Below are 26335 nucleotides of genomic sequence, written 5' to 3' on the forward strand. Positions count from 1 at the left end.
TTTTCATTTTTTTTCAACTTTTGTCAATTTTTTAAATTAATGTTTCAACTTTTGGAAAAAAAAAATTCAAACAATTCAATGTTTCAACTTTTGTTAGAATTTTTTTTTTTCAAAAATGTAATGTTTCAACTTTTGGAAATTTCAAAAAAAAATATTTACATTTTTTTTTTTTTTTTTAATTAATCAATTAAAAATTTCAACTTTTGTCTTTTTCTTTAAATTACCGTTTCAACTTTTGTAAAAAAAAAAAAAAATCAAAAATGTAATGTTTCAACTGAATCAGGTGTTTTTGGAGCAGGGTAACATCTAAAACATGGCAGGGCAGTGTTCCCTGAGGACCAGGGTTGGGAAACACTGGTCTCCATGAACTAACTCACACTCGTGGAACACACACAAACAACACTCTCACGCTGACAGTCCACATGCCTCACCGAGAGGAGTCCTGACAGCTGACAACCCTAAAACCAATGACACAGTCGTGTGACATTTTCTTCTTCTGTGGGAGTTTTGCATTATTTATAATAATTTAAAAAAAGTTTTTAATGTCTTCACTCACCTGGAGACGTTTTCTTCTTTAATTTGCTTTATGGGGCAGAACAGATTCGTACTGGCAAATTCAGAGGTCATAAAGTAGTGACATGAAAACACTGGCCTGCGTAAAATAAAGTGACAACAACAAAATGAAGGAGTCTCTATACCATGAAGTTAAAAGCCAATCTGGATTCTAACATCACCGAGATGGAAAAACTTGATTGAAATTACACTATAACCTTTATTTAACAGGGCTAGAATGAAGTGTAAAACAATGTGTATGTTGAAGAGGCTTCAAACACACACACACACACACACTCATGCACGAGTGGTCGAGGAAAGACAAACCGTGATCAAACGTCCGACAACTCACGTCTGCCTCTCTTTCATCTTTGCATGCTAATTAACCTTGGCCTGGAACCTCCTAGCGTTTAATTGCTACCATGGAAACGGCTGCCATTTGCAAAAACCTTCCCCCCACGCACACACACACACACACTCATGTATACACACATGGACACCAAATGCACAGTTCAATTAGAGCCATCCATTCTGCTCGACTAGCAGCAGTCATCACCATCAGCCCATCTGATATCACCTGTCTCCATCTGTTTCTGCCCCCAACGACTCGTGAGAGGCCGGAGGCAGAGAAGAGGAGGTGAATACAGACAAAGAACACAAGATATAAGTGTTTATTCAATCACCTCTTCTGTGACTTCTTCAATATTAAAATTGCAGAAATTAATTTATATTACATGAGGAAAACGAATTCTCTGTTGATTTAACACCGGTAAACACTTTCCTGAGGAGTTAATGAGATCTGTTGCTAGTTTCATGTTTCCTTCAATGGTACGTGATGTAGTTTTTTGTACAATATGTTGTTCCTGTTTAGAAGAAAACAAGTTTTTTTACAGGTGACATCACAACCACTTGCCACCTTGGTGACCCAGAAGAGACAGGACAGAGAAAGGGTGCCAAAAAATAGAACCCCAGACCTGCTGTTTCATGCTCAATAGCCAAAAATGTACTGCGCTTAACTAGATTTGATTTAAACTGCTGCAGCGACGCTGAGCACAGTTTGATTCAAGGGAATAAAATGTGATTCACTGAAACGTGAAGACAGAGTGGTAGAAATAACAGGCCAGTAAAAAAAAAAAAAAAAAAAAAAAAAGCTATAAAAGTCCGATATGGTCGCTATCTCCTGAGGAAGCTGATGGAGGGAAACTAAGCAGGAGATATCGTGGGGTGGAGAATCAGCATCGCTTTAAAGTATTTCCTCTCCATCTGTCTTTATAACAGACTCAAGTTCAAATGAGGCTTGAACTTTAAGGACGTCCACAAACCTTCGCCCACGCACACACACACACACACACACACACTACGACTGCTGTTACTTGTGGGTTTGTCTGAACATGTAGATTGTCAGGCAGTAATGCGCTGTGGTTAATAACCCCTTCCTCCTCCCACTCCTCGTCCATCCCTTTCGCTTTTTTCCAGTCACTTTCCATATTCCAGATACCGACTAGCAGAAGATCTGGTTACTGTTGTTTGGGGGCATGACACACACACACGCAGTGAAAGCATTTTAACCTCTCGCTCGCTGACAGGAAAATCGACTTCACGGCTGTTGGTTCCATCGGGGGCCTCCGCCGCCGGCCGTATCGATGTCGCCTATAATTCCGTTCGGAGGAGTTTAAGACGTAAAGATTTGGTTTGGTGACATTAATGCTTTGAATTCTGCAGCGAAAAAAGTTCAATATAACGACGTGGAGCGGGCAGTTGCACTTGTTTTCTTCTGCTGGCTCTTGCTTTTGGTCACATGTAAAGCAGGAAAACGCACTAAATTCTCCTGTCATTATTGTTTTGAGACGGCTCACACATCGTTGATGAATTAAATATTGTTTTGGAAGAAACTCAGTGTTCTGTTTTTATAGAGGAAATGTTTTTGCACGACGACCAGATGCACTTTTATATTATCAAGCTTATATAAGACACAGACTTTGTAGAAAGACTTATTGTAATCGTCAACGGAGGAAAAATGTCTTTTCAGCTCTTTGTGTCAAGATAAATCCATGGTTTTCTTTTTTTTTTGCAATTGCATGAAAGAAAACTAGCTGTATAGAAAAACATGATAAATTCAACATTTTGACATTTATTGTACTTTGATTAATGGAGACATCACCATTTTTTTTTTTGTAATTTTTCTAATCAAAGCATCAACAACTATGGTGTGATTCGACTACAGGAGTCATGAGGCACAGGTGATCCCTCAGATTTAAGTAAACACACACATGTGAGGGGGGAAAATACAACACAACTGCGTCTCACACTGTCCCAGTTCCACGAAAAAACACAAAGATTTAGCTCGATATCTGGAGCAGCTGAAGATGTCTGGGAAACGACAACTGTTACCTAGCGAGTCACTAAGGCAACTGTGACAGGAATCTTACAGTATGTGCGGCGGTGAACACACACACGCGCGCGCGCACACTCACACACACACAGAGAGAGAGAGAGAGTCACCCACCCAGAGCACTGCTTGTAATTATGAGAGCTGTAAAACAGGCTGACATCACAGCCTTGGGATGCTCGTCCCTTACTCCTACTCTTTTTTTATAGGTATAGTATAGTGTGTGTGTGCGTGTGTGTGTAGTCATTGTACCTTCCAGGTGTTTCAGCGTCATCTAACTTTCACCACTGCGTCTTGTGGGTAACGGCCTGGCAACAACCGCAAAACATCCACCTCTCTTTTATCAGTTTTTATCATCACAGAAACATGTTTCATCCGCACACACACATTCTTGTACTTGCTGCATACTGAGGACCGAGTAGAAGTGCTGACAAAGTGAGGACCAGCATTTCCACTTTATAAATTAACACAATTACAAATATCTACTTCATGAATGTAGAATAGAATCTATAGAATCTACTTCTACAAATAACTACTGGGTGCAGTACCATAAAATGTCTGCTGGTGGAGCCCAAGAGCAAAAAGGGCTGGAAAACGGGGTTTTTGGACTAAATTGAGGACCTCTGAGTATGACCTCTGACCACAGAGTATAGCATGTTTACAACTTAAGAAAGTGATTTCAACGAAAACAAAGTGAGAACCGGCCAAAAATGTCCCCACTTTGTAAAAATGACCTCGCTTTGTTGGTTAAAAACCCTCACTGGTCCTCAGTATACCGCAAGTACAAGAACACACACACACACACACACACACACACACACACACACACACACACACACACACACACACACACACACACACACACACACACACACACACACACACACACACACACACACACACACACACACACACACACACACACACACACACACACACACACACACACACACACACACTTCAATGACTTTATGGTGACCTCATCGTCAGGTTGTGGTTGTGACAGATGATACAAAAATGCAATGGAAGTGTATATGAACTCCATTAGTGAATAAAAAAAAGACTTAAACAATGAAGAACATGATCTGCTCCAATGTTGAGAAAGCAAAAATAGTTGAAATTCCTTTTTCCAAAGTCACATTTCTCTGCCAATGAGCTGTCAGGACACAGGTTTCTCACCTCTGAACCCATGAACGGGAAGAAACCTGCACACTCTCCCTCTGTATCTCCTCTGTGTCTCTTCTGCCAGTAATTCATAATTTAATTTCTCAGAGCGGTGAAGGTCTCCCTTTGTGTCGCGCTGAACCTCGTTAAAAATTTCCCAAACGAGGAAAAAGCCCACACACGCAAAACAGAAGAGAAGGCGGCATGAAGCTTTCTAAGCGTGTGAAATATTTAGAAGAAGGTGTTTTGTGAGACAGAGAGAGAGAGAGAGGGGAGAAATTCAGGAGGACATAAACTACAAAAGCTCTCCTTTGACTTGGCCCATTTAGAGACAACACACTTGCAAGAGAGCGAGGCTGAAAGGGAGGAAATAAAAGAGATGGTGTGAAGAGAGGAAGCGCATGAGCTCCGTTTATTGTTATTACGGGACAAGAGAGAGAGAGAGACGGATGAAGTGTGAGAAAAAATGATACGATCAGAGTCCCGACTTGTCTTTGCATACTTTATGTGATCGCCCTTGCAGATAACGTCAGTCAGTTTCATCCTGGTTTACACAATCTCCCTGGCATCGTGTGTGTGTGTGTGTGTGTGTACATGCTTAAGTGTGTGTTTTTTGCTTGCAAAGAGGTCAGCGTTCTTAAGAGCAGCCGTCCAATTACGGGGGGAGGGCATGGTGTTACTGTAGAGATGAGAGGAAAACTGTAATTGCATAATGACAGGTTGGAACCCATCATCAGACACCAGCATGGATACACACACACACACACACACATGCAAACCTGTGATTACAGAGCTGCTGATCTATCAAAAGCATGCACCCATAACGCGAACAAAAACCTAATTTTCCCTGTAAGTTTAAGGCTTTAAAATGATTTTTTTACAAGCCAGAAGTGTCGTCTTAAAGCGACAGACACGCTGTGTGTTTTCTTCTGTTTCTGGACCTCTCGTTGCTCGCATTCTGTAAACATAGTGCGTTTTAATGAGCCCGGGTCACCGTCATCACTTCAAACGCACTCCAAGGCTCTGAACTTGTGAGCAACATCTCTGAGTGGAATCGGTGGTCGGCTCCCAGTTTCCTCTCTGGGTTTCTTCTCCATCATTACCATGGATGAGGGTCTTGCATAAGCCTCTCCAAAACCAATGTGTTGAGCTAAGAGAGGAGGGATGTGGAGTGGGGAGAGAGAGAGAGACGAGAAGGGGGTGCAACAAAAAAAAAAAGGCTAAGCGAGTAAGAGAGGTGCAGAGGGAGGGAGGTGAGGCTCTTTTTTGTGATGCTTGGAGAGTGACATGGGTGCCAATAGAGTGGCCGGTGATGACAGTCCCACCGGAGAATGCCGGCTATGCCAGTGGAGTGGCACTAATGGAGCCAGAGAGGGGATGCAGTTGCCTGCCTCGGAGGGGAGAATATTGTGCAACTGGACAAGGCAGCTTGAAACCGAGCCAAGATGGAAGATTAGAGGGGAGGGAGGAAGAGAGAGAGGGAGAGAGGGAGAGAGAGAGAGAGAGAGAGAGAGAGGCACCCAGGGCAGAGAAAGACAGCCATGTTAGGTCTGCTGACTGATTGACATGAACTCAACCCCCCTCTGTTTTGGGGTTTTTGACTAGTAAGTGTCTGAGTTTCTGCTTTTGTGCACGTTTCTTGCAGAGTGGATGAGTTTTCACTGTGGATTTGCATTGTAGAATTATAAAATAGTGTTATTCAAGAGACTTAACATGCAAGATTTGACTTAATACTTATATTTAGACTGCGGAGATATTTGACATTTGACTGTTGCTGAGAGGATTTATAACCTTTTCTTTGCAGAGTAACAGCCTGTTGGTTTATATTGTATATGTATGTATATCTTATTGTCCATTATATACAATAACCGTTTAAAAGTTTGGGGTCACTTATACAATTTTTCCAAATTTTCGATTAAAAGTCACACTTTTATTCATCAAAAGAGTTGCAAAATTAATAGAAAATATACTCAAGACGGTCAGAACATCATTGCACAAGGGTTTTCTAGTCATCCAATAGCCTTCTAACCCCATTAGCAAACCCAATGTACCATTAGAACACTGGAAATGGGCCTCTTTACACTTATATGTACATATTCCAGAGTGTATTTCTGATTCATTTAATGTTATATTCATTGAAAAAAACATTTATGTGTGACCCCAAACTTTTGAACGGTAGTGGATATTATATAAAAGGAATATTATGAGGTTCTATTCCACTATAACTTGCCTCCTTGCCATCTTCCTCCTCCTCGTCCACATGCAGGGGGTCAATATTCCTGTGTAGCTGTGATTGGGGTGAGCAGATGAGCCTTGCATGATGAATTGTCCCCGATTATTCCATAATCCCTCCCATAATTCACCGGCCAGGCCGACTCATCCGTCAATACAGGGCCTGAATCCATACCTGTAGATAATGTGAACAGACAAGCCGTCACAGCGTGGGAGGAAGGGAGGAGGAGGAGGAGGATTGTGAGCTGCGTAACCCCCCAGCCTTAACTTCATATTATTAACTTAAGCACTGAGGCTAAAGTGAAAGAGAAGAAGAAGAGGAAGAAGATCATAAAAGTGAGTGAGGGAAGTGGGGATGCAGGGATGATTTAGACGCTTTGTTGGGAGGGCACTACCGCACACGTTGACCTGTAATCACACACAAGCAAGGTGAGGAAGCGGCTTTGATGCTGCAGGAGACCTCACATGCTCACACACACACACACTGCTATTGTAAGTACCTGCTCCCAGGTAAGCTCTTCCTGGCACTGGGGTAAGTATGAAACCCCCCCACCCCCCCCTCAATCTCAATATTCCACACTCGGGTTACACATGTACAGATAAACTCACACACACACACACCTCGACACTTCTTCTTCTTCTCTCTGACAGACAAACTGACTCCAGGCTTCAGGCTACCTGTCATCTACAGTACTCACATACCTCTCTTCCCCATATCCTCCTACATGACTCTCCCTTCTCTCACTTTCTCCACCCGTCACTTCTCTTCTCACAATCTCACACTTCTGTCTGCACCCTGGTAAATTCCTGCCAACTCTTTTTTTTTTTTTTTTCCTCCACGCCATTTAAAAGAGCAAACACGTCCTCTAATCTTCCTTTTAAACACCCTTCATTCATTCATTCATTCATTCATTCATTCATGTCTGTATCCGCCCCTCCTGCGTCTGTAACCCGATGAGGGAAAGCCGCGTCGTCACTGCTGCCTTGCCCATTAACCTGGAGATCTCATCGCTTGGTGCTGAGCTTGCCCTGACCTTTTCACCTGTGGAGCAGTGAACTCCTGACACTTCTGCATCATCGGAGCTGCATTCAGCAAAGGGAGCTGAACAAACGTAAAAGTGGAAATGATGAACACTATGGTTGAAAAGTTTGAGGTCACCCATACAATTTTTTTTGTGTGTTTTCCATTAAAAGTCACACTTTTATTCATCAAAAGAGTTGTAAAATGAATAGAAAATATAGTTAAGACATGATTTTTCTTTTGTCAAAGAACCAGCAAAAGTGTTTTCAGCTGTGCTAACATCATTGCACAAGGGTTTTCAAGGGTTTCCTAATCATCCAATAGCCTTCTAAAGCCATTAGCAAACACAATGTACCATTAGAACACTAGAAATCGGCCTCTATACACCTACACTCTTAGAAATAAAAGTGCCAAGTAGAACCATATAAGGTTCGGCTCGTCCTCATAGGAGAACCCTTTTTGACCCTTTTGGAGGGTTCCACCAAGAACCCTTTTAAAAGCCTTTATTCAGGAAATGGGTATTTAAAGCTTTCTCTGGATCAAAATGGTTCTTACTGGAACCATTAGTGTTACCAAGAACCCTTGAAAAACCCTTTCTTCAGAAAAGGGTTTTACAGAAGCAAATGGTTCCAGGTAGAACCTCAGCCTTTGTAGAAGAACCCTTTAGGAACCCTTATTTCTAAGAGTGTATGTAGCTAGAATAGTCGTTTACTACATTAACAATGTATAGAGAGTATTTCTGATTGATTTGATGTTATATTCATTGAAAAAAGTGCTTTTCTTTCAAAAAATAAGGACATTTCTAAGTGACCCCAAACTTTTGAACGGTAGTGTAGATTATAAAATGTAAAAAACAACTCTATGACAATGACAGGATCCTGCCTTACATGTTGTGCAGAGTTAAACGGACAAAACACTGACATGAAACTAGTTGAAAATGTTTAGGACACTTCTGTTTGTAATTAACCTAAATCTAGTTCCATAAGCAATTAAAGGACAAAGTTTCGTCAAAATTATTATAAAGGATTTATCAGTTAAAGGATCCCGATCACAGTCCGTGTAGACTCCAGACTTTACCTGGACTACAGTGTCATATACTGCCTCATACTGTGCATGTAATGCTATGCTTGTCATAAGCTATTTAATAAAGTAGTACACGTAGCTGTCGCTGTGCAAACAAAAAAAGACTTTTCTTTACGACTTCACATCTTTACATTCTGTCTGCATAACATAATCTTTTGTGCTGTCGCCCTCTTAATAATGCCAGTTTGGCAGCACGCCTCCTCTCTCTCCGAGTGGCTCGGAGAATGAATTACAGCATTGTGTTGGGATCTGAATGCCCTAAAATCACCTCTTAGGAATGACTGGCCTTGAGCGATTCAGATAGGGCGGTCGTGTGATTCATACGACGGAGCGCGGGTGAGTCACTGACACTCAACACCTTAACGCTGCGCGTCTAAACTCATAACGTGTACGCGAGATGACGAGAAAGAGACATAAAAACACTGTCCCTGTTTGGCTGGATATAATCTGCATGATCCAAAAGAAAACATCTCTCAGATAATAAGTCTTTGTATGTGCTGAAAAGAGTTTTTCTATCTGTTTAAAGTGCATTCAGAGAAACAGGAGGGGGCAGGAAATATTACTGAATGGTAAAGCGGTGCATTTTGTGCCAATGTGTGTCTACGTCTGTTGGAGAGAGGGAGAAAGAAGAGTGAGACGGAGAGAGAGGCCCATCCACAGACGCCTCGGGCTATAAAGGCTTAACTTCATTTCCTTGGACAGACATAATGGCAGGTATTTGCATATCCTATGTACACAGAGTCAGTGGCGGAATATCGTCTCATCCAAAAACACTGCATTTGACTTTGCTGCCACCAGATACTGATCTTTTTAAATGGTAGCAGTCATGAGTAAAAGAGTTATCTTCAACTTCAATAACAAGAAGAAGAAGAAGAAGCAGGAGTTTCCTTTTCTATATGTTTTTCAGCCTTGATGTTCATGATAATAATCGTAACAGACGGTCTAACTTTGGACAACGTTTGAATCAATTTGACAAAAAAAGAACTCTTTAAACTGTGGATCATGATCAACTTTATCTAACTCACAAAGTACACTCTTAGAAATAAGGGTTCCAAAAGGGTTCTTCTACAAGGGCGGAGGTTCTACCTGGAACCATTTGCTTCTGAAAAACCCTTTTCCTGAAGAAAGGGTTTTTCAAGGGTTCTCTGTAACACTTATGGTTCCAGTAAGAACCATTTTGATCCAGAGAACCCTTTAAAACCTCTTTCCTGAATAAAGGGTTTTAAAAGGGTTCTTGGTAGAACCCTCCAAAAGGGTTCCAGGTGGAACCTTTATAAAAAGGTTCTACCTGGAACCAAAAAGGGTTCTCCTTTGAGGACAAGCCTAAGAACCTTATATGGTAGCACTTTTATTTCTAAGAGTGTAGAGCATGGAAACAATCAGTGTTTTTGTTAATGAAGCATCCAACATTTGATAAACCTTTAATTCCCATGTATTCTAGGTTTTATTCATTCCTTTTCTTTCATATGTTTCTCATTTCACAGATTATTCTAAATAGTCTAAATTGTTTAATCTCAGATTATAATTAAAGTCTTTTCATTTGCCAATTGTTTGTTGGAGAGAAGATTCCATAGATCACCATAGATCATCTCCAGCTTAGATCTTTGACTGAAACATTCTTCCCCTTTGACCTCCGGGAACCCAGAGGTCATCGACCTCTAGTGGCAACTAAAACGCCAAACGCTGTCTTAATTAAAAAAAACATTATTTACTCGGAGAAAATTTCATTTTCTCTACCTCTGACCTCTCTCTTCCTTTTCCCTTTCTCCTGCGGCTCCTCCCTCTGTGTTAGTAAACTGTCGACATGCTGGGAAAGCTCACATCGTCTTTAAGAAAAAGACGCCTGCGTTTCTTGTGACCATTGTGCGGAGCCTGTCGTCTCAGCCGAGGTGCTGTGTGTGTGTGTGTGTGTGTGTGTGTGTGTGTGTGTGTGTGTGTGTGTGTGTGTGTGTGTGTGTGTGTGTGTGTGTGTGTGTGTGTGTGTGTGTGTGTGTGTGTGTGTGTGTGTAGCAAGGTTAAGCTCTCACAGAAAAGACAAAGCCACAACCTTCGAGGCTGCTAAGCAACAATGCCGCCTGGTAAAGCCTCATCGGGCCACCGTTTAGCAGAGGATTAGGAACAATTACACACATAAACACACACACACACACACACCCAAAACCTAGCCTCATCATCAACTTCATTCAAAGGCCATACTGCATGAAATCAGTGTGTGTGTGTGTGAGAGAGAGGGATTTTCCTCTTCTAAATCAACATGATCTAATGATAAGTAATTATAAAACATACATATTTTGACATATGTTTACCTCACTGTATCCTAATGTTTAACAAAGTTTGAGTTAATGGAGACACAAATGTCAAACTTCAAGTACATTAGCACAACTTTCTTTACTCACATCAGGCTGTAAACTAGGAAAAAGGACTTTATTGTAACTCCTTTACGGGCATAAAAAGACACAAAAGCAAAGAGATAAAGATATAACCTTTGCTATTTTAAATTATATATGTCATGACAGAGAGAAACACTAAAGGTCACACTGGAAAAGGATGATGGAGAAAGCTGCCACTGAGGGACACACACACACACACACATCAATCCTGTCCTCATGCTAACCAGTTTTCAGCGACGGAAGCAGTGACCCATTCTCTTATCCTCGCATCACCCCATCCCTTCATCAACCACACTTTCATCTCTCTCACCTCCTTCATCTCACTACTGATTTCTGTCAAACAGAGAAAGAGAAAGAGAGAGAGAGGGAGAGCTGACAAAGAGGAAGAGAAATAAATGTATGTGTGGAGCACCTTCATCAAAAAAGAAAAGTTTTGCAAAGGCACGACCGAGTAAGAAATGACAAATAAATCCAACTTATGCAATAAGGAAAGTGTGATGGAGCAAACTTCGAACAACAAACTTCTATATTGATATTCTATATTCTAAGGCATTTGACCTCCTGTCACGTACCCTATACTCCCACATAAATAAATACATTAATAAACTGTGTGAATTATTTCTCACCAAATAAATGTTTGGCCGAATTTGACTGTAATTTCAAACTGTATATTGGTCAGATTACGTGCCATAGTTAAGCTTTTAAAGCGGGCGGTCCCTTTGACGTCATCAAACAGATGATTAATCGAACGCCGTATATCTAATATAAGGTAAGTCTGTTGTCGTTTTCTTATGTGTGTTATTGTCATTGTGTGTGTAACTTAGTGCTGAGCCAAGTCTTTTTTTAAACTCTCACCCTAACCTCACTGGTGTCGTATCTCTCCGACCTATAAGGTCGTTTTTGAGTGTGGACGACAGGTCATAAAGGATCTGCACTGGCTTATCATTACATACAGCAGTGTATTTCATTAAATAACGTGTTTGCTGTTGTTGAGGGAAATTAAAACACCTTCAGCTACTTACTCTATTTTATTTAACTCTACAATCACACATTATACTGGACTTATACCTATGTCATGTTCCTATTGAATATAAATACTTAAAAGTCCACTTGGTGTCGTGTAGCTTAGTGGCGTTGACACAGAGCCCAGTAAAGATGTACATCACGCTGTCTTTACTCCGTGTCCTCGTAGGAACAGTAGCTTAAATGTACGTCTATGTTTGAGTGTGTTCTCATCTCAGGGTCAGAGCTTATATGATCCGCTTGGCACGGGTGAAAACTCTTGGTTCTCGCCCAGTGCAGTGAGGCTTTTCTATAATGAACTGTATCTGTTTGATGTATTGTTCAAAAATGCCTCCTAGATGCTTAATTCCCCCCTTTTCTGTCTCAGAGCAAACAGCTGTGGTCGTCACAGCAGGCCTGTGTGTGTGTGCTTGTGTGTGTGTGTGTGTGTGTGTGTGTGTGTGTGTGTGTGTGTGTGTGTGCGTGTGTGTCAGAAAGAGAGGTAGGTTTTGGGGATGTGCCTACCACATGGTGTCTACAGATATGTGTGTGTCGACATAACCTAATAGAGTCTGAGGCCTGCAGTGTTGGGGGGTGCTCGGTGTGTGTGTGTGTGTGTGTGTGTGTGTGTGTGTGTGTGTGTGTGTGTGTGTGTGTGTGTGTGTGTGTGTGTGTGTGTGTGTGTGTGTGTGTTTGCACGCATAGACGCAGGTGTTTTAAAGGGAGAGGATAAAAGAATGATGAGGACAGAGATTTCCTATGAAGTCGGGAGGATTAATTCCCACTCTCCCTGTTGTGTTTTTGCATAATTTCAGCTGTCCTAAAAAAAAGAAAGAAAAGAAGAAAAACCTCTATCTTCCATTTTTAACCCTTTAACACAGAGGATAACGAAACTGAATGTTATTTTAGATGTTTTATACTGTTCAAATTATTAAATTTAACACGCTAAATCTGGTGTTCATGTACAACTACAGTGCTTTTAAAAAAACAAAAAAAAAAAAAAATGTTTTTCTTCATTTTAAATTTTTAATACACTATTTTAAACTGCAGTAAATTGTAAATAACTGCCAGATATTTAACGTTATTCTGGAAAAATGGGTCAAAAGGACATATTCTGGCCCTATGATTAAAATAAGCCCCAAAAAAAGACATTAAAGGGTTAAACGACCAATTTAAATGAGCAAGTAATGCTGCACATTGCCCTTATAAAATAGGTAAAATTAACATTGAATATATTCTAAAACTGATCTAAATCTGTTCACTCTGATGTTTAGACAACTCTCTTAAGGTTTGATGTTTTTAAAATGAATGTTTACATCAATGAAGGCGTCCTCGTGGATCACTACACCCTTTTATAATAAACACTAAATAATTCACTCTCTAGTGAGCAGTAAATGTTCATTTCACTTACACCGACTCTGACTCATCCTCTAATGACATCATCACTGATAGGTGTGTGGTCAAGAGAGGGCAGAGGAGTGTTTTTAGTCCACTTGAAGGGATGCAGCATCAGTGTCGGGCTTATTATGTCAAAACAAATATAATCTCAGGTCTCACACCTGTTAAAAACTATAAAAACTAAAACACATGCAGTACATTTTAACACAGAACTTCATTCCCCCCCAAAGAGAAAAACATCATAATAGCAGGTTAAGCACATGTTCATTTATAGCAGTAAAAAAACAACACATACCTTCTGACCTCAATGTAAAACTTAACAAGATTCCACCTCAGTGTTTCTCAAGGGTTTTTTTCTGTTGTGTTTTCTAAAAATACAAATATGCTGAAGGGGGGTTTAGGAAGGAGACATAAGATTTAATATTCACCAAGCCGCCCTTAAATAATATTGGTTTAGCCTCCATGGTTGTCATTTCATTCTGAATTACTTCCATACGTCCAAAAAAAAGAACCCTTGGCACTTTTTCTGTGGATTTTCACAGTTTTTTCTTCTTCTTTTTCAGATATAATTCATATTATACTGTATTTTCATCAAAAGAAGTGAACATTTGGACAATAATCCACTCACAGGGTTTGGTTTATAGTCAAAATGCACTCACTCACACACACAAGCTGCTTGTCTGTGACAGCTGAGCACAGAGCTGTTGTATTTTTACCTCGACCCACACGACGAGCAAAATGCCAGCTCTTGGCCTTGAGAAACTCTCCCTCACACACACACACACACACTTGCAGAAAACACTTACACACACACACACACACACTCTTTAGACATGACAGGTCAAGCTCAGCCGACCAGCGTAACGGCCGCAGAACATAAACAACTTTCACACACTCGTGTGAATCATCTGAGCCTTTTCAATATTGTTTTAGATAAATATATTCGGGGCCACACGTATAAATATATGGAACCATAATTATTCCCCGGGAACCACAAATGACTACGACGGGAAGTTAGTTCCCACAGTTTCAGCAGCGTTTGCAGCCCGGCCCCCTCCAGGACTGGAAATCCACAGCTCGGTTTACGCAGAAAAATGACAAGTGGAAGGCGCTTGACAACAAACAGGAACATCTATGTTGTGGAAAGTCGCATCAGGAGAGAAACAGCCGATATATTCAACACTTTCTTTTCTCTATCCTCACACACACACACATGCAGAGACACTCACTCCCAGTGGACAGCAGCTGTTGGAGTGCTAATCTCCATTAGCTTCTGAACTGGCTTCTATGGAGAGGGCCATGTAAAATCAGGTCCCTCACGTCACTTCATCCAAGTAAAACAACACGTCTCCATTACTAAGAAAGCCAGATAGCGCTCTCCTCTGTGATACACTGTGTGTTATATATAATACCGGAATAAGCCGGGTTCTCGTCAAAGAAATCATAAGAGCAAACACACGTAAAATTTGGATCAAATGTTCCGGTAAACAAGACGGAAGAATTCAGCGATGACAGAAAACGAGGAAACTGTACTCACAGTCTGTAAAGCTTCGTCGTTCCCAGGAAAAGCAGCTCGGGAAACACGGCCAGATTATTCCGATTCAGGCGCCTGAAAAAACAGAGCATAAATTAGAGCACAAACTCGACGTAGGCCTTTCCAGACGGTGCGGGTAAAGTGGTTAGATGTAAGTATAATTATCTTTTTTTTTTAAAGTGAGATTTATGTTTCCTGATAAGCATTTTGAATTGTGTTGTGTTGTTTTGATTGTAAAGTTTAGTCAAAGGTAGTTTGGGAGATTGATGGAGACACTTAAAACACACACATGTTCATGGACAGATTCTCAAAAACAGACTCCGGGTTACCCCTGATTTAAGGGGTACAACATGGCTGCCAGACAAACAGTGACGAAGGGACGGTGGGGAGAGAGGAGAGAGAAGGGGTTTGGATGAAGGGTCAGGGGGAGTTTTTTTTTTTTCTTCTTCTCTTTTTTTTAAAAAAAAAAAAAACCACAAAGACGAAGGAGAGGAGACGATGTGGGAAAAACAAACAGGCAGTCTGGACCGGGCTACCGAATGTGTGAAAAGGACCACACTGAGTAAACAAGGCCCTCACAGGAGAAGAACTCACAACAACCCATCATCACATACGCACGCACACGCACACACCACACACACACACACACACCACACACACACAGAGTGAGAGAGAGAGACAAACAAAGGAGTTGGGAACCCTCGGGTGAGTTTAATAATCTGGGTGCGATCATTTAACCCTGCTTGAGTGGACTGAAGAGGTTTGTGTGCCGGTATGTGCTGCTGTGTGTGTGTGTGTGTGTGTGTGAGCCTTGATGTAAGTCAGAGGAGAGCGAGAGAAAAAAGCTGCGGAAACTGTTTAACCCTGACACACACACACACACTCATAGACAAAATGCATTCCCTTGTCGCTTACCCTAACCATCGCAACTAAATGCTTAACCCTAACCCTGACCGAAACCCCATTCTAACCCTAAAACCAGGTCTTAACCCCCCAATATAGCCCTTTTAAGAAGTGAGAACCAGCCAAATGTCCACACTTTGCCAAAATGTCCTCCCTCTAGTATGGTTTATACAATTTTGTTCATTTTTAGCCACAAATGCAAGAACACAACCACATAGAGCTAATCCTTTTAAGGACCCTGCTTTGAATTCTACTAATTTGGACCAAGCATGATCCCTAACCTTAAATCATATCGTGTTAAAGGGCCACCTCACCCCAAAAAATATACTAATTTCCAAAGATTAATGTGTTATTCGATCCTCAGCCAGTGGATCTGAGATACATGAGATCATCCCCACAACGACAGAGGAGGTTGGGAATGGAACAAAATAAATACAATTGACAAAATGTGAAAGTCACTTCCTTCAAAGAAAATAAAGTTTCCTGGGTAAAGATGTGAAAAAAATCAAATACATGGAAAAAAAAAATCTCTGTAACAGAACGTGAATTTGAATTAAAGTTTATTCTTCCTTTGAATAAGTGGGGGGAAATGGGTAAAACTGCCCTTTAATGTCTAACCCCAACATTGAGGCTCAGAAATGAGGTTCTACCTCATACAGGACCAGGTTTTGATCTCCGCTCGGGCTCCTGGTCCTGACAAGGTGAGTGTTTATGGCAGAAAAGGTCAATAAACACACATTGACAGCCACAGTTACTGTGCAGGCAGTAAAAAGATTAATCAGAAATCCAATAGTCCCAATTCGTTTTATATATGATTTACACAGGAATATTAATGATGGAAATTCCACCAACTTTCCTAAAATAAATCCCTCAAACTCCGCTCAAAGCTTAAAAGGCTTCCCGATGAGGGTCAGGAGGAAAAACCGCAGTGGGCTCTCCTGGAATAACGTCATCCCCTCTGTGTCTGTCTTCCACCCCCAAAGTGTAAAACTCCACGGATGTGCTCATATGCACAGGCACACACGTTTTTACACTCCACAGTCACATCGGAGGCCACTTAAATATTTAACGTCCTCCAGAAGTGATGTTTGTGAATTATTCACTGCTCTTCAGTTAACGCCCGGGCTAAGAGCCCCACGTGGTCCCGCTGAGGAGCCCACTCCCACCGTAGGTCCTCGCCCAGCCATGAGCACCCATTAATGGGCTCGGCCTCCGCTGGGAGGGTGCAGCGACTGGTGCTGGAGGTAGAGGATGAGGGAAAAGGAGGACAGAGCAACTGTATGATCTCATCCTCTTAAAATAGAAACAATGGCGTAAGACTGGGAGAGTGAAATCATGAAGATCAAACCCAGTTTGGATCATCTGATTTTTTAAAATGTACTTTACTGATTTAATAACTTGAGAAAACGCCCAATTGTCCTGGTAACCATCAACATTTAGGTCCATATTTAAAATTGTAGCGCAAGTTACTTTGGAACTCATCTGGTTGATAAAATATCACATTATCATATTACAACGTCATATTCCCAATAGAACAGGTTATGACATGATCCCACCACTGCAACGACAGAACTGCTAATTATTTAAATATTATTTAAGTCATGATTCGTTGTGTTTTTATGTGTACACTCTTAGAAATAAAAGTGCTAAGTAGAACCATGTAAGGTTCTTCAGCTTGTCCTCATAGGAGAACCCTTTTCGGCTCAAGGTAGAACCTTTTTATAAAGGTTCCACCTTGAACCCTTTTGGAGGGTTCCACCAAGAACCCTTTTAAAAGCCTTTATTCAGGAAAAGGGTTTTAAAGGGTTCTCTGGATCAAAATGGTTCTTACTGGAACCATTATTGTTACCAAGAACCCTTGAAAAACCCTTTCTTTGGGAAAGGGGTTTTCAAGGGTTCTTGGGAAAGGGTTTTTCAGAAGCAAATGGCTCCATGTAGAACCTCAGCCCTTGTAGACGAACCCTTTTGGAACCCTTATTTCTAAGAGTGTATGTTCCAGTTTGGTTTGCTCGTGCACAGACGCACGCGGCTTCTGTTAATGAATTCCAGAAGGTGGTGGTAATGGGTTGCTCCGACATGCGTGCACAACATTTACTTATTTACATTAAAACACCTTCAACGCATCATCACCGTCGCAATGGTGCAATCTGTCACCAGTGAGGGGAGTCTAATGTTTTCATTTGCTCAAAAACAGTGGGTGTTTGTGGGTTTTTAATGGGCTTTTTGTGGATTAAGACCTGGTTTTTAGGGTTAGGGTAAGGCATTTAGTTGTGATGGTTAAGGTTTGGGTAAAGATTCAGGGAATGCATTATGTGTGCGAGTGTCCACACAAAGAATGCAAAACCAGCGCATGTATGTGTGCATGTGTGTCTGAAGTGAGAGGGCTTTCTCCAACAAGCTAATGTCACACTGCAGCATGGTGATAATCCCTGCAGTCATAAACAGATGCTAGTGGCCACAAACCACACAGTACACACACATAAGCAATAACAGTGTACGCACACACACACACACACACAATCACACACTCACAGTCTTAAAACCCGAGAGCCTCGTAGCTGTGTCATACTACAGACTCCGGCTGCAAAGAAAAACAACAACAAACCACCTCAGAAACCCAATTACTCCACTGCTGTCGCGTTATTTACGACACAAACTCAATACTAATGCCGTTACCATAGTTATTACTCAAAAACCTTGTTCTTTGTCTGTACCAAGGAAACCACTTCACCCTACCCAGTGCCTCTGTTCTGCCCATCGTCCACAAAAAAGTTGACATGCTCTAATCTGATCTGTTATTTAAGCACTGTATAAAACTTTGCTATCGCCCAAAATCCAGGCGCTAACTGTTGAGTGCAGCACAGACGGGCAGAGACCAAAATCTGTCACAAATGACTTTTTTTCCTGACAGAAGTGCTGCAGTGAAAATTGCTGTTTGCGAGTCGTCACAGCGCAGCTAATTTCAAGCTCTGCTGCTCGAGGAAAAAACTTGAAATGATCAGCGCGAACACTACAGTGTTATCACTCACAGGCTTTAGAGCCAATCATCGAGCGCTAATCCACGGCTTTTCTTTGAAACCCACATCCAGCGATCTCTGGGATCACTGTTCCAATTATCTTTGACTATATATTGCAACACGACCACTCGGTTTAACTTAATTATCGAGTTGGTAATCACTACTGACATCTCACTACCTGTAATCACTTGCGGAATAATCCATTGGTGTGAAAATGATCTTTGCCATTGTGATCACTCAATTACAGGCTAATTATCTGAAGCTTTATCTCACCGCCGCACTGTGAAATAACTGTCTCAATGCCTGTAATTACAGTTTTTGTCTCTGTTGTCTGTTATCTCCTTTCGATCTCGCAGACTTTGAATTGCGCAGAGGCAATAAAGCAGTCGAAATGTGTGGGGAAGGATAAGAGGAACCAGGAAACTCCTCTCCTTTCCTGTTCTGCTCTGCACCCACGGGCAGAGTGTGGAGAATGTTTGACATTCCTAAATGCTAAAAGGTACGACACACAGATGCAGAATGAGATGAAAAAAACATGAGGCGAGGCCGAGGTGTGAATGAAAGAGAAGACGGAGGGCGTAGCCGGGCGGAGGGGAGGTAACATCCAGATAAAACCAGTACTGACGGAGCAGCCTTGCGAAAAACGAATGCGCATGCATGAGTGTATTCATACCCATGCACGTGTGAGTTGTGACATGCCACGCCTCCTTTGACCATCTACCCTTCCTCCATAGCCAGCAGCTACTGCCCCACACCTGACCCTGCCCTGCCCAGCCCTGCAGGGCCTGTCGCAAAAAAAAAAACATGTGAAGGGGGACCCATTTTCCACCCCTGTGGGGGGCAGTCACTGTGGATCCATCAGCCCAGCTTAGGGTCGTCTCCTCTCGGGGCAGCGATGCCCAGCAGGCCCCGTCCAGCCCCCCTCCGGAGGACGGAGGCCTTTGAAATGAGCCCCGAGACTCCAGACTCTGGAGATGTGCCTTTGTTAGGCGGCTGCGGGACGGCATTGATGACTGACTCCATCTTTGTGTTTGTGAACGTGGCGCACTATAGCGGCCGAATTATCCTTGGAAAGACTTGCGAGGACAACAGAGAACGGCCATGTTGTGTCAGAGAGTTAGCAGCCGTCAAAGGTGTTTGTCAGAGTCATGACAGTTATCTTTTTGATGAGTAGTCTGTATTATGAGTATATTTTGCTCACTTGAACACTACCGTTCAAATGTTTGGGGTCACTTTACAATTTGTTTTGTGTTTTCCATTAAAAGTCGCACTTTTATTCATCAAAAGAGTTGCAAAATGAATAGAAAATATAGTCAAGACATTGACAAGATTAGAAATAATGATTTTTGAGACCAGCAAAACTGTTTTCAAATGTGTTAACATCGTTGCACAAGGGTTTTCATGTCATCCAATAGCCTTCTAATGCCATTAGCAAACACAATGTACCATTAGAACACTGGAAATGGGCCTCTATACACCTATGCTCCATTAAAAACCAGACGTTTGCAGTTAGAATAGACCACATTTACTCATTGGAAAAAAGTGCTTTTCCTTCAAAATATAAGGACATTTCTAAGTGAGCCCAAACGTTTGAACGGTAGTGTATACATTGAAGAGACATTAATAGGGATGAACCGAAAGAACATTAAGTTTCGGTTCAATACTGGTTGAGATCACTGGATTAGAGATCATGAAAAGGAAAAAGTTGGAATCTGATATGATCCAAAAACCCTAAATATCACTTTAATGCTTCACTGCACCACAGGCTGTAAGAGGGCAAAAAGCTCCACCAGAGACATGTGACCGGAATATATTTTAAGATATAATGAGGAAAAAAAACAGATGCAGAAGAGATTCTCGTCAAAATACTGTATTAGAGCTGAAACAAGTCATCGATTAATGGATTTGAAGCTTTTAAAACAAGATTTCTGATTGTTTTAGCTTCTTAAATGTGAATATTTTCTTTGTTTCTTTGCTCCACATAAAGAAATCAACAAAATAGAGAAAATAAACGACACATTAATCGATTACTAGAACAATGGTTAGTTGCAGCTCTAGACTGTATATGACTGACATCTGTATTGGTAGATAGTGAACGCTGTTTTGCTATCGAGCCACGCTTAGTATTTACCAGCATGTACCGCCTGCCTCTCTGCACAGAGGGTCATTGGTATCAAAGTTTATTCGCCAGAAGCAGTAAAAAATGTTGCCCTCTTTGTCCACAGTTCTGGGCAGGAATTCCCAGAAGTGCTTAGCAGGACAAAACCTATTGGTTTCATGAGAAACACCAGCAGATTCCCTGCAGTCGTCCACAGAGCTTCTCTATCCGGCTAACACAGAGCGGCTACAGTGCAGCACACACCAGCAACAACAAAAGCAGACGCAGAATTATGATAGTTCGTCCTTTTCATCCCAAACACTCCAGCTAATTTACTACCACGTGTACATTTGTGCACGCTCGCGGGTGGAAAATCTCTGAGTAAGCGGCGATTTTGTCTCCCACTCACAGTCTCCTGCATTCCGAGCCACATTCACACATGCATGTATATTATATTCTGGACTGCTGACACATCAAGCACAGTTGACAGTTGACACAAAGGACATATCAGCAGTCGTGGGTCCACATCCCTCCCCCAGCCCCCCCTTTCTGTCTCGCTCTCTTCTCAGACAACTGACACTTAATTATGGCATAAGTGCCTCAGGGTTAGATGTTGAATACCAGTGATTCCAGACCAGCGCCGTAACAACCTTTGGACACTTCTGAATCACAGAACGGATGACACATCTACAGCGAGGTTTAACCATTATAGTAATGTGTGTAGAAGAAACACAACAAATAGGAGGCATCCACATGATGGATTGAGTATGAAAATGACTTGAGAGTCGAGGGAAACGGATTCAACAATAAAGTATAATGATGTTTAGAAATCATTTGCATTGGAAATATATCAGAAACGGCAAGCATAAGTTAAAAATAAGTTTAAATAACACTTTGTAATTGCACACTTTTTTACCTTGCATGTCCGCTCTTTATTTACGCCATAAAGTTACGCAATATTCCCCTCGTGCAAAGCGGGATTTTGCACCACCTACTGGTTAACTCTGTGACCTAACACTCCTAGCATTACTTTGACAGCAATGAATGGAAACGATACCGATAGCACTTTTTTTTATGTCCGATACTTCTATACCGATATCGTTAGTCCGATATTTACAATTATTTTAGACCATTTATGAACTATGAAGATGCTCACAACACATTTGCGTGAGTCCTATATCTAATCCAGTGATTTTGACCAGTATCAGACCGATAACAACTCCCGTCCCTAACATTTATGCACATTTTCTTTTACCTGCCACCATGAAAACACTCAGTCCTTTGCTGTATTTCAAAGTGCTTGTGTTTGCTTGTGTGGATACATTCTTTTTTTTTTTCAAGGTTAGAAAATCAGAGGAATTGTATTTTCAGGATAATCTGGTGATTGTGTTAAAAACACAATAGCGTTACTCACAGTCTCTCCAGCTCCTTCAGGTCCTGAAAGGCTCCTCTCTCAATCGTGGTGATTTTGTTCTCCATTAGCTGCCTGAAAGAAAGGAAAAAACACACCATGAGAGAGTGAGATGATGAGAATTGGGAGCAGAAACCTGACAAGAGTGATTTGTGTGTTAGGGCCAAAGAAAAGGAGAAAGATAGCTCGGCCACAGATAAAAGGACGACGAGGAAGAGGAGGTGACGCAAAGGGATCGACACGGTGAGAGGATTGAGAAGATAGTTGACAGTGGGTGTGGGGGGGAAATTAAGATGGAGAAAGTGAAAGAATGTTGAAACATCGAGTCAGACACAGGAGAGGAGGACAATCAGCCCCGAGGTCACTCACCGGAGCAACCAGGATCGACTTTAAAAAAAAACGGCACATCAGTTCGGACAGCAACTCATCTATCATCCAATTTGCTCTATCTAACCACATCTCTGTGAATACTCATTCACTTAGACGAGGCACAAACTCCACCAGGAGCTGTGTGCTGACCGAGCCAAGCAGCCCACCCATAACAAGCAGGTGCACATGCACACATGCAGCCAGAAATTACTTTCATAAAGCACCAATCTGTTGGTTGTTGTTTTTATCCTGGGGGGTCTATAAATATATCATAATAATAATTTGCTATAGTAATTGTCCTATAGTTTCAGTACAAAACGTCAACATATTCCATTAATTATCAGATATAACAAATGAGCAGCATAAGTGTGTGTGTGTGTTTCAGATTAACTACAGCTCTAACTCACTGTGGACGTCAACACACACACACACACACACACAACCAATTAAGAACATAATCTCTGGAGGAATTCCAACAATGTGTATTCTCTCCCATTCACATTAAGTGTGTGAATAGCGCACACACACACACAGCAGGATATCCCTGTCACAGTGTTGGTGCAGGGAGGCTCTTAACTTAACCCGGGACCATCACAGGTAAAGAACTAGTCCTTACTTGACTTTACATCTTTTCCTTTCCTTCACAGCTACATTCCTCCCCTCCACACTCAGACCTAAATGACCTCTATATCTCTCTTTCACTTCCCCTCTTTTTCCCCCCCTCCATCACTTCCTCGGCCTGGGCGTTAATCTCTCCAGCACATGGGCCCCCGGGGGCCCCCGTGGTTTAAAATAAGCGCCTCCTGACACTTCCACTGCCACATTAACACGACGGCATTAACAGGTGCCGCTGCTGTTCTGTTACGCACGCACACGCACACACACGCACACGCTGAAGGAAGCCACGCGCACTCAGACAGTGCTGCATGCGGCACAGTGATGATGCTCAGGACACACTGGAGGAAAGTTGTTGTTTTTGCATCAAATGAGAACCACAAACATGGAAGAAAATGTCATTAATTTCATGAAAATAGACTTACAACACGCGCAGATGCCTCAGTCCTGCAAAATCCGCCTTGGTGATTTTTGTGAGGTTGTTTGCATTCAGGTCCCTGGAGAGAGAGAGAGAGAGGAGGGAATAAAGGAGTTTGATGCACTTTATTAAAAAATACAAGGACAAAGCAGGTGAGCAGCAGCTCTTTATCCATCTCCATGTGCCAATAATGGAGCTGAGGCTGGTACAGGTTATGGTGCACGGGTAAATTTGAATTTCATCAAGGGGACTCTCTCTTTGCCTGATAAAATACAGCCTTTCCCCAAACTCAAAGCCACTTGTCTAAATCCGTTTTTGATTAACTCGCTGGTCTCCAGACAAACCGATGTGGTCTAGAGAGGCTGCGCTAATGCAACAGCGCGAAACCACCGACACAACCGCAGCACTGTCCCTAACTTCAGCTCCGCCATCGGCGTTTATTCACATGTCACCACAAGTCTGCTGTCTGTCTGTTTGTTACTCTGCTTGTTTTTAATCCTCATCCTTTAGATTCCACAGCGTTTACAGTGACATGTGAGTTTAAAGTACAGTTTCAGGCGCCTTGGATCAAATATAAATCTAATAGGAAAGAAATCCTCCTCACACGGTCAATAAAAGACAGATTTACACTGATTGTAATAAACACATTACAATAAACTATTCAATTATCACATTTTATCAAACAAAGCATTAGTTCATTATTCACACACAAAGAAACAGATCACATTAAAACGTGTCCAAATGCTCGGGACACCTGGCTATGCGTAAATCCAAGCTGCGCTGTCGGTACTTACAGCCTCTCCGCGTTGCGTGGAATGTTCCTGGGCACGCTGCGCAGTCCTTGGCCGTGACAGTCCACTGTGGTGCCCGTGCAGGAGCACTGGGCCGGACACGGCTGAGCGTCCGCTCCGCTGAGCACAAGCAGAACCAGGAGAGCCACCAGCAGCCCTGCAGTGGCCGGAGAGAGGCCGGGGCCAGCAGCGCTCACAGCTCCCACCATCACTGCGGCAAGTGGGGGCCAATATGAGACCCACGCACAAAAACACTGGGCAATTCAAGGGCGTTAAACACAATTAAAAGCCCCGAAATAAATCCGTGGAAAGCTCACCAAACTCTGCGCTGTGAAACTGGACAGTCCTCTTGTTTGCTGGTTCCTCTTTTGGGGGGAAATTTCTCTCGCTGAATTTACATTTGGCTCCGTCTGTGAAGGCTTTGCACCGGGAGTTTGATCCCTCAGGACAGGGAGAGGAGAGGTCGACACGGCGGCGGCTCTCGACCGGCTCTCTCACTGCGCTACAGCGGCGAAAACTTCCACATGTCCCCGGCATGCGGTGCGCAAAATCCTCCCCCCCGGTGCGCTTTGGTGTAAATGCGGCGTGTGTGCGGGCGGAACCAGGTGGAGTGTAACACCTTGACCTGATCCAGAGAAACACACTCTTTTTTTTTTACTTCACACTCCAGGTGAGAGTGTCTTGTTATTAATTCACAACACGCCTCCGGTGAAGAGGCAGCAACAGCAGCGGCGACAACAGCAGCAACAACAGCGCTCCTTTTTCTTTTTTTCTCCCCCAAAAAAGCTCAGCAGCAGAGGTCAAAGTGGTATTGATTCCGATCATGTGTCAATATCATTCTATCACATGCCAGTCAGCGAGAGAGGAGGAGGCAACGTGAGGAAAGAGAAAAAAGCTCCGTGAAAGACCAGCGCGCAATACTATAATCCAACTCTGCGTGGTGCGTCAAAGCGCAGCTCCCGAGTGAGTGTGTGTGTGTGTGTGTGTGATTGGAGAGGGAGAGAGAGACGGGAGCGGGCATGTCTGCTACTGCGTCTGTCCAGACAACTCTCTCTCTCACACACACACACTCACTCTCAAACACACACACACACACACACACACACACACACACACACACACACACACACACACACACTGCGTTTTCCCTGGAGGCAGCAGCAGGTTTCCAGCTGGCCGTCTGTCAAATAGCAACAGTTTGATGTCGGAAGAAGGAGAGAGTCTCTCCCTCTTCTCACTGCAGTGTCCCGGTCACCTGATGCCTTATTTATTTGGCCTCAGGAAGGCGACAAAGCTTCTCAGCTCAGAGAGAAAAAAAAAAAAAAATAAAATAAAACAAAACAACTAATGTGGAAATTTGGGGGGAAAACCCCACGCCTCATTCTATTATTTCATTTCATCATCGTGTGAATAAATAATACAACAAGCACAAGCGGATGCGTTCTGTTGCTGATGTTACACCCTGGAGTGCAGTTTAAGGAGATAATGATATCCTGGGATTGGAAAGATTGAAAAAGAACCATGGGGAATGTTGACATCCAGAGTAAATGAGAAATCACGTTCATTAAGCAACACAAATAATAACTGAAGGAGTCAACAAGTCAGACATCCGCCTTCTTCTGTGATCAATACATGCACACAAGCAAGTGCATTTAGCCTGTTGTCGTGCATTTAACATCATATTGTTCAGAAGTGATCCAGTGAGCAAAATAGATCAATAAATGTAAAAAAGAATAAGTTATAGAGGGCATAAACGCATAAAAGTCAAGGAGGTAGCAGCCTATTTAGGCCACTGTCGTAGTCATAGTCATATTAGCAGATATTGTCTCATGTTAAAGGATCAATTTATAGCAGGGACTTCTACATTTGCTAAAGTCAAAGTAATTTAAGCTGAAGTAGGAATTAGACAGGAGGAAGGACATTGGACCTCTCACTTGGTCACTTTTTT

General features: G+C 42.3%; 1 protein-coding gene across 1 annotated transcript in view; it reads right to left on the reverse strand.

Moving 5' to 3' along the window:
* Window positions 1-25303, reverse strand: part of slit2 (slit homolog 2) — a 77881-nt gene extending 52578 nt beyond the window's left edge. Inside the window, exons 1-5 of the mRNA XM_083909631.1 lie at window positions 24705-25303; window positions 24391-24598; window positions 23604-23675; window positions 22198-22269; window positions 14769-14840 (exon numbers count right to left, since the gene is read on the reverse strand). Of these exons, the coding sequence (XP_083765757.1) occupies window positions 14769-14840; window positions 22198-22269; window positions 23604-23675; window positions 24391-24598; window positions 24705-24924 (644 nt within the window). The 5' untranslated portion in view covers window positions 24925-25303. The remainder of the gene's footprint in view (window positions 1-14768; window positions 14841-22197; window positions 22270-23603; window positions 23676-24390; window positions 24599-24704) is intronic.
* Between the last annotated feature and the right edge of the window lie 1032 nt (window positions 25304-26335).

The sequence above is a fragment of the Microchirus variegatus genome, assembly GCF_963457635.1.
Source record: "Microchirus variegatus genome assembly, chromosome: 23".
In the NCBI taxonomy this organism is placed as follows: Eukaryota; Metazoa; Chordata; class Actinopteri; order Pleuronectiformes; family Soleidae; genus Microchirus; species Microchirus variegatus.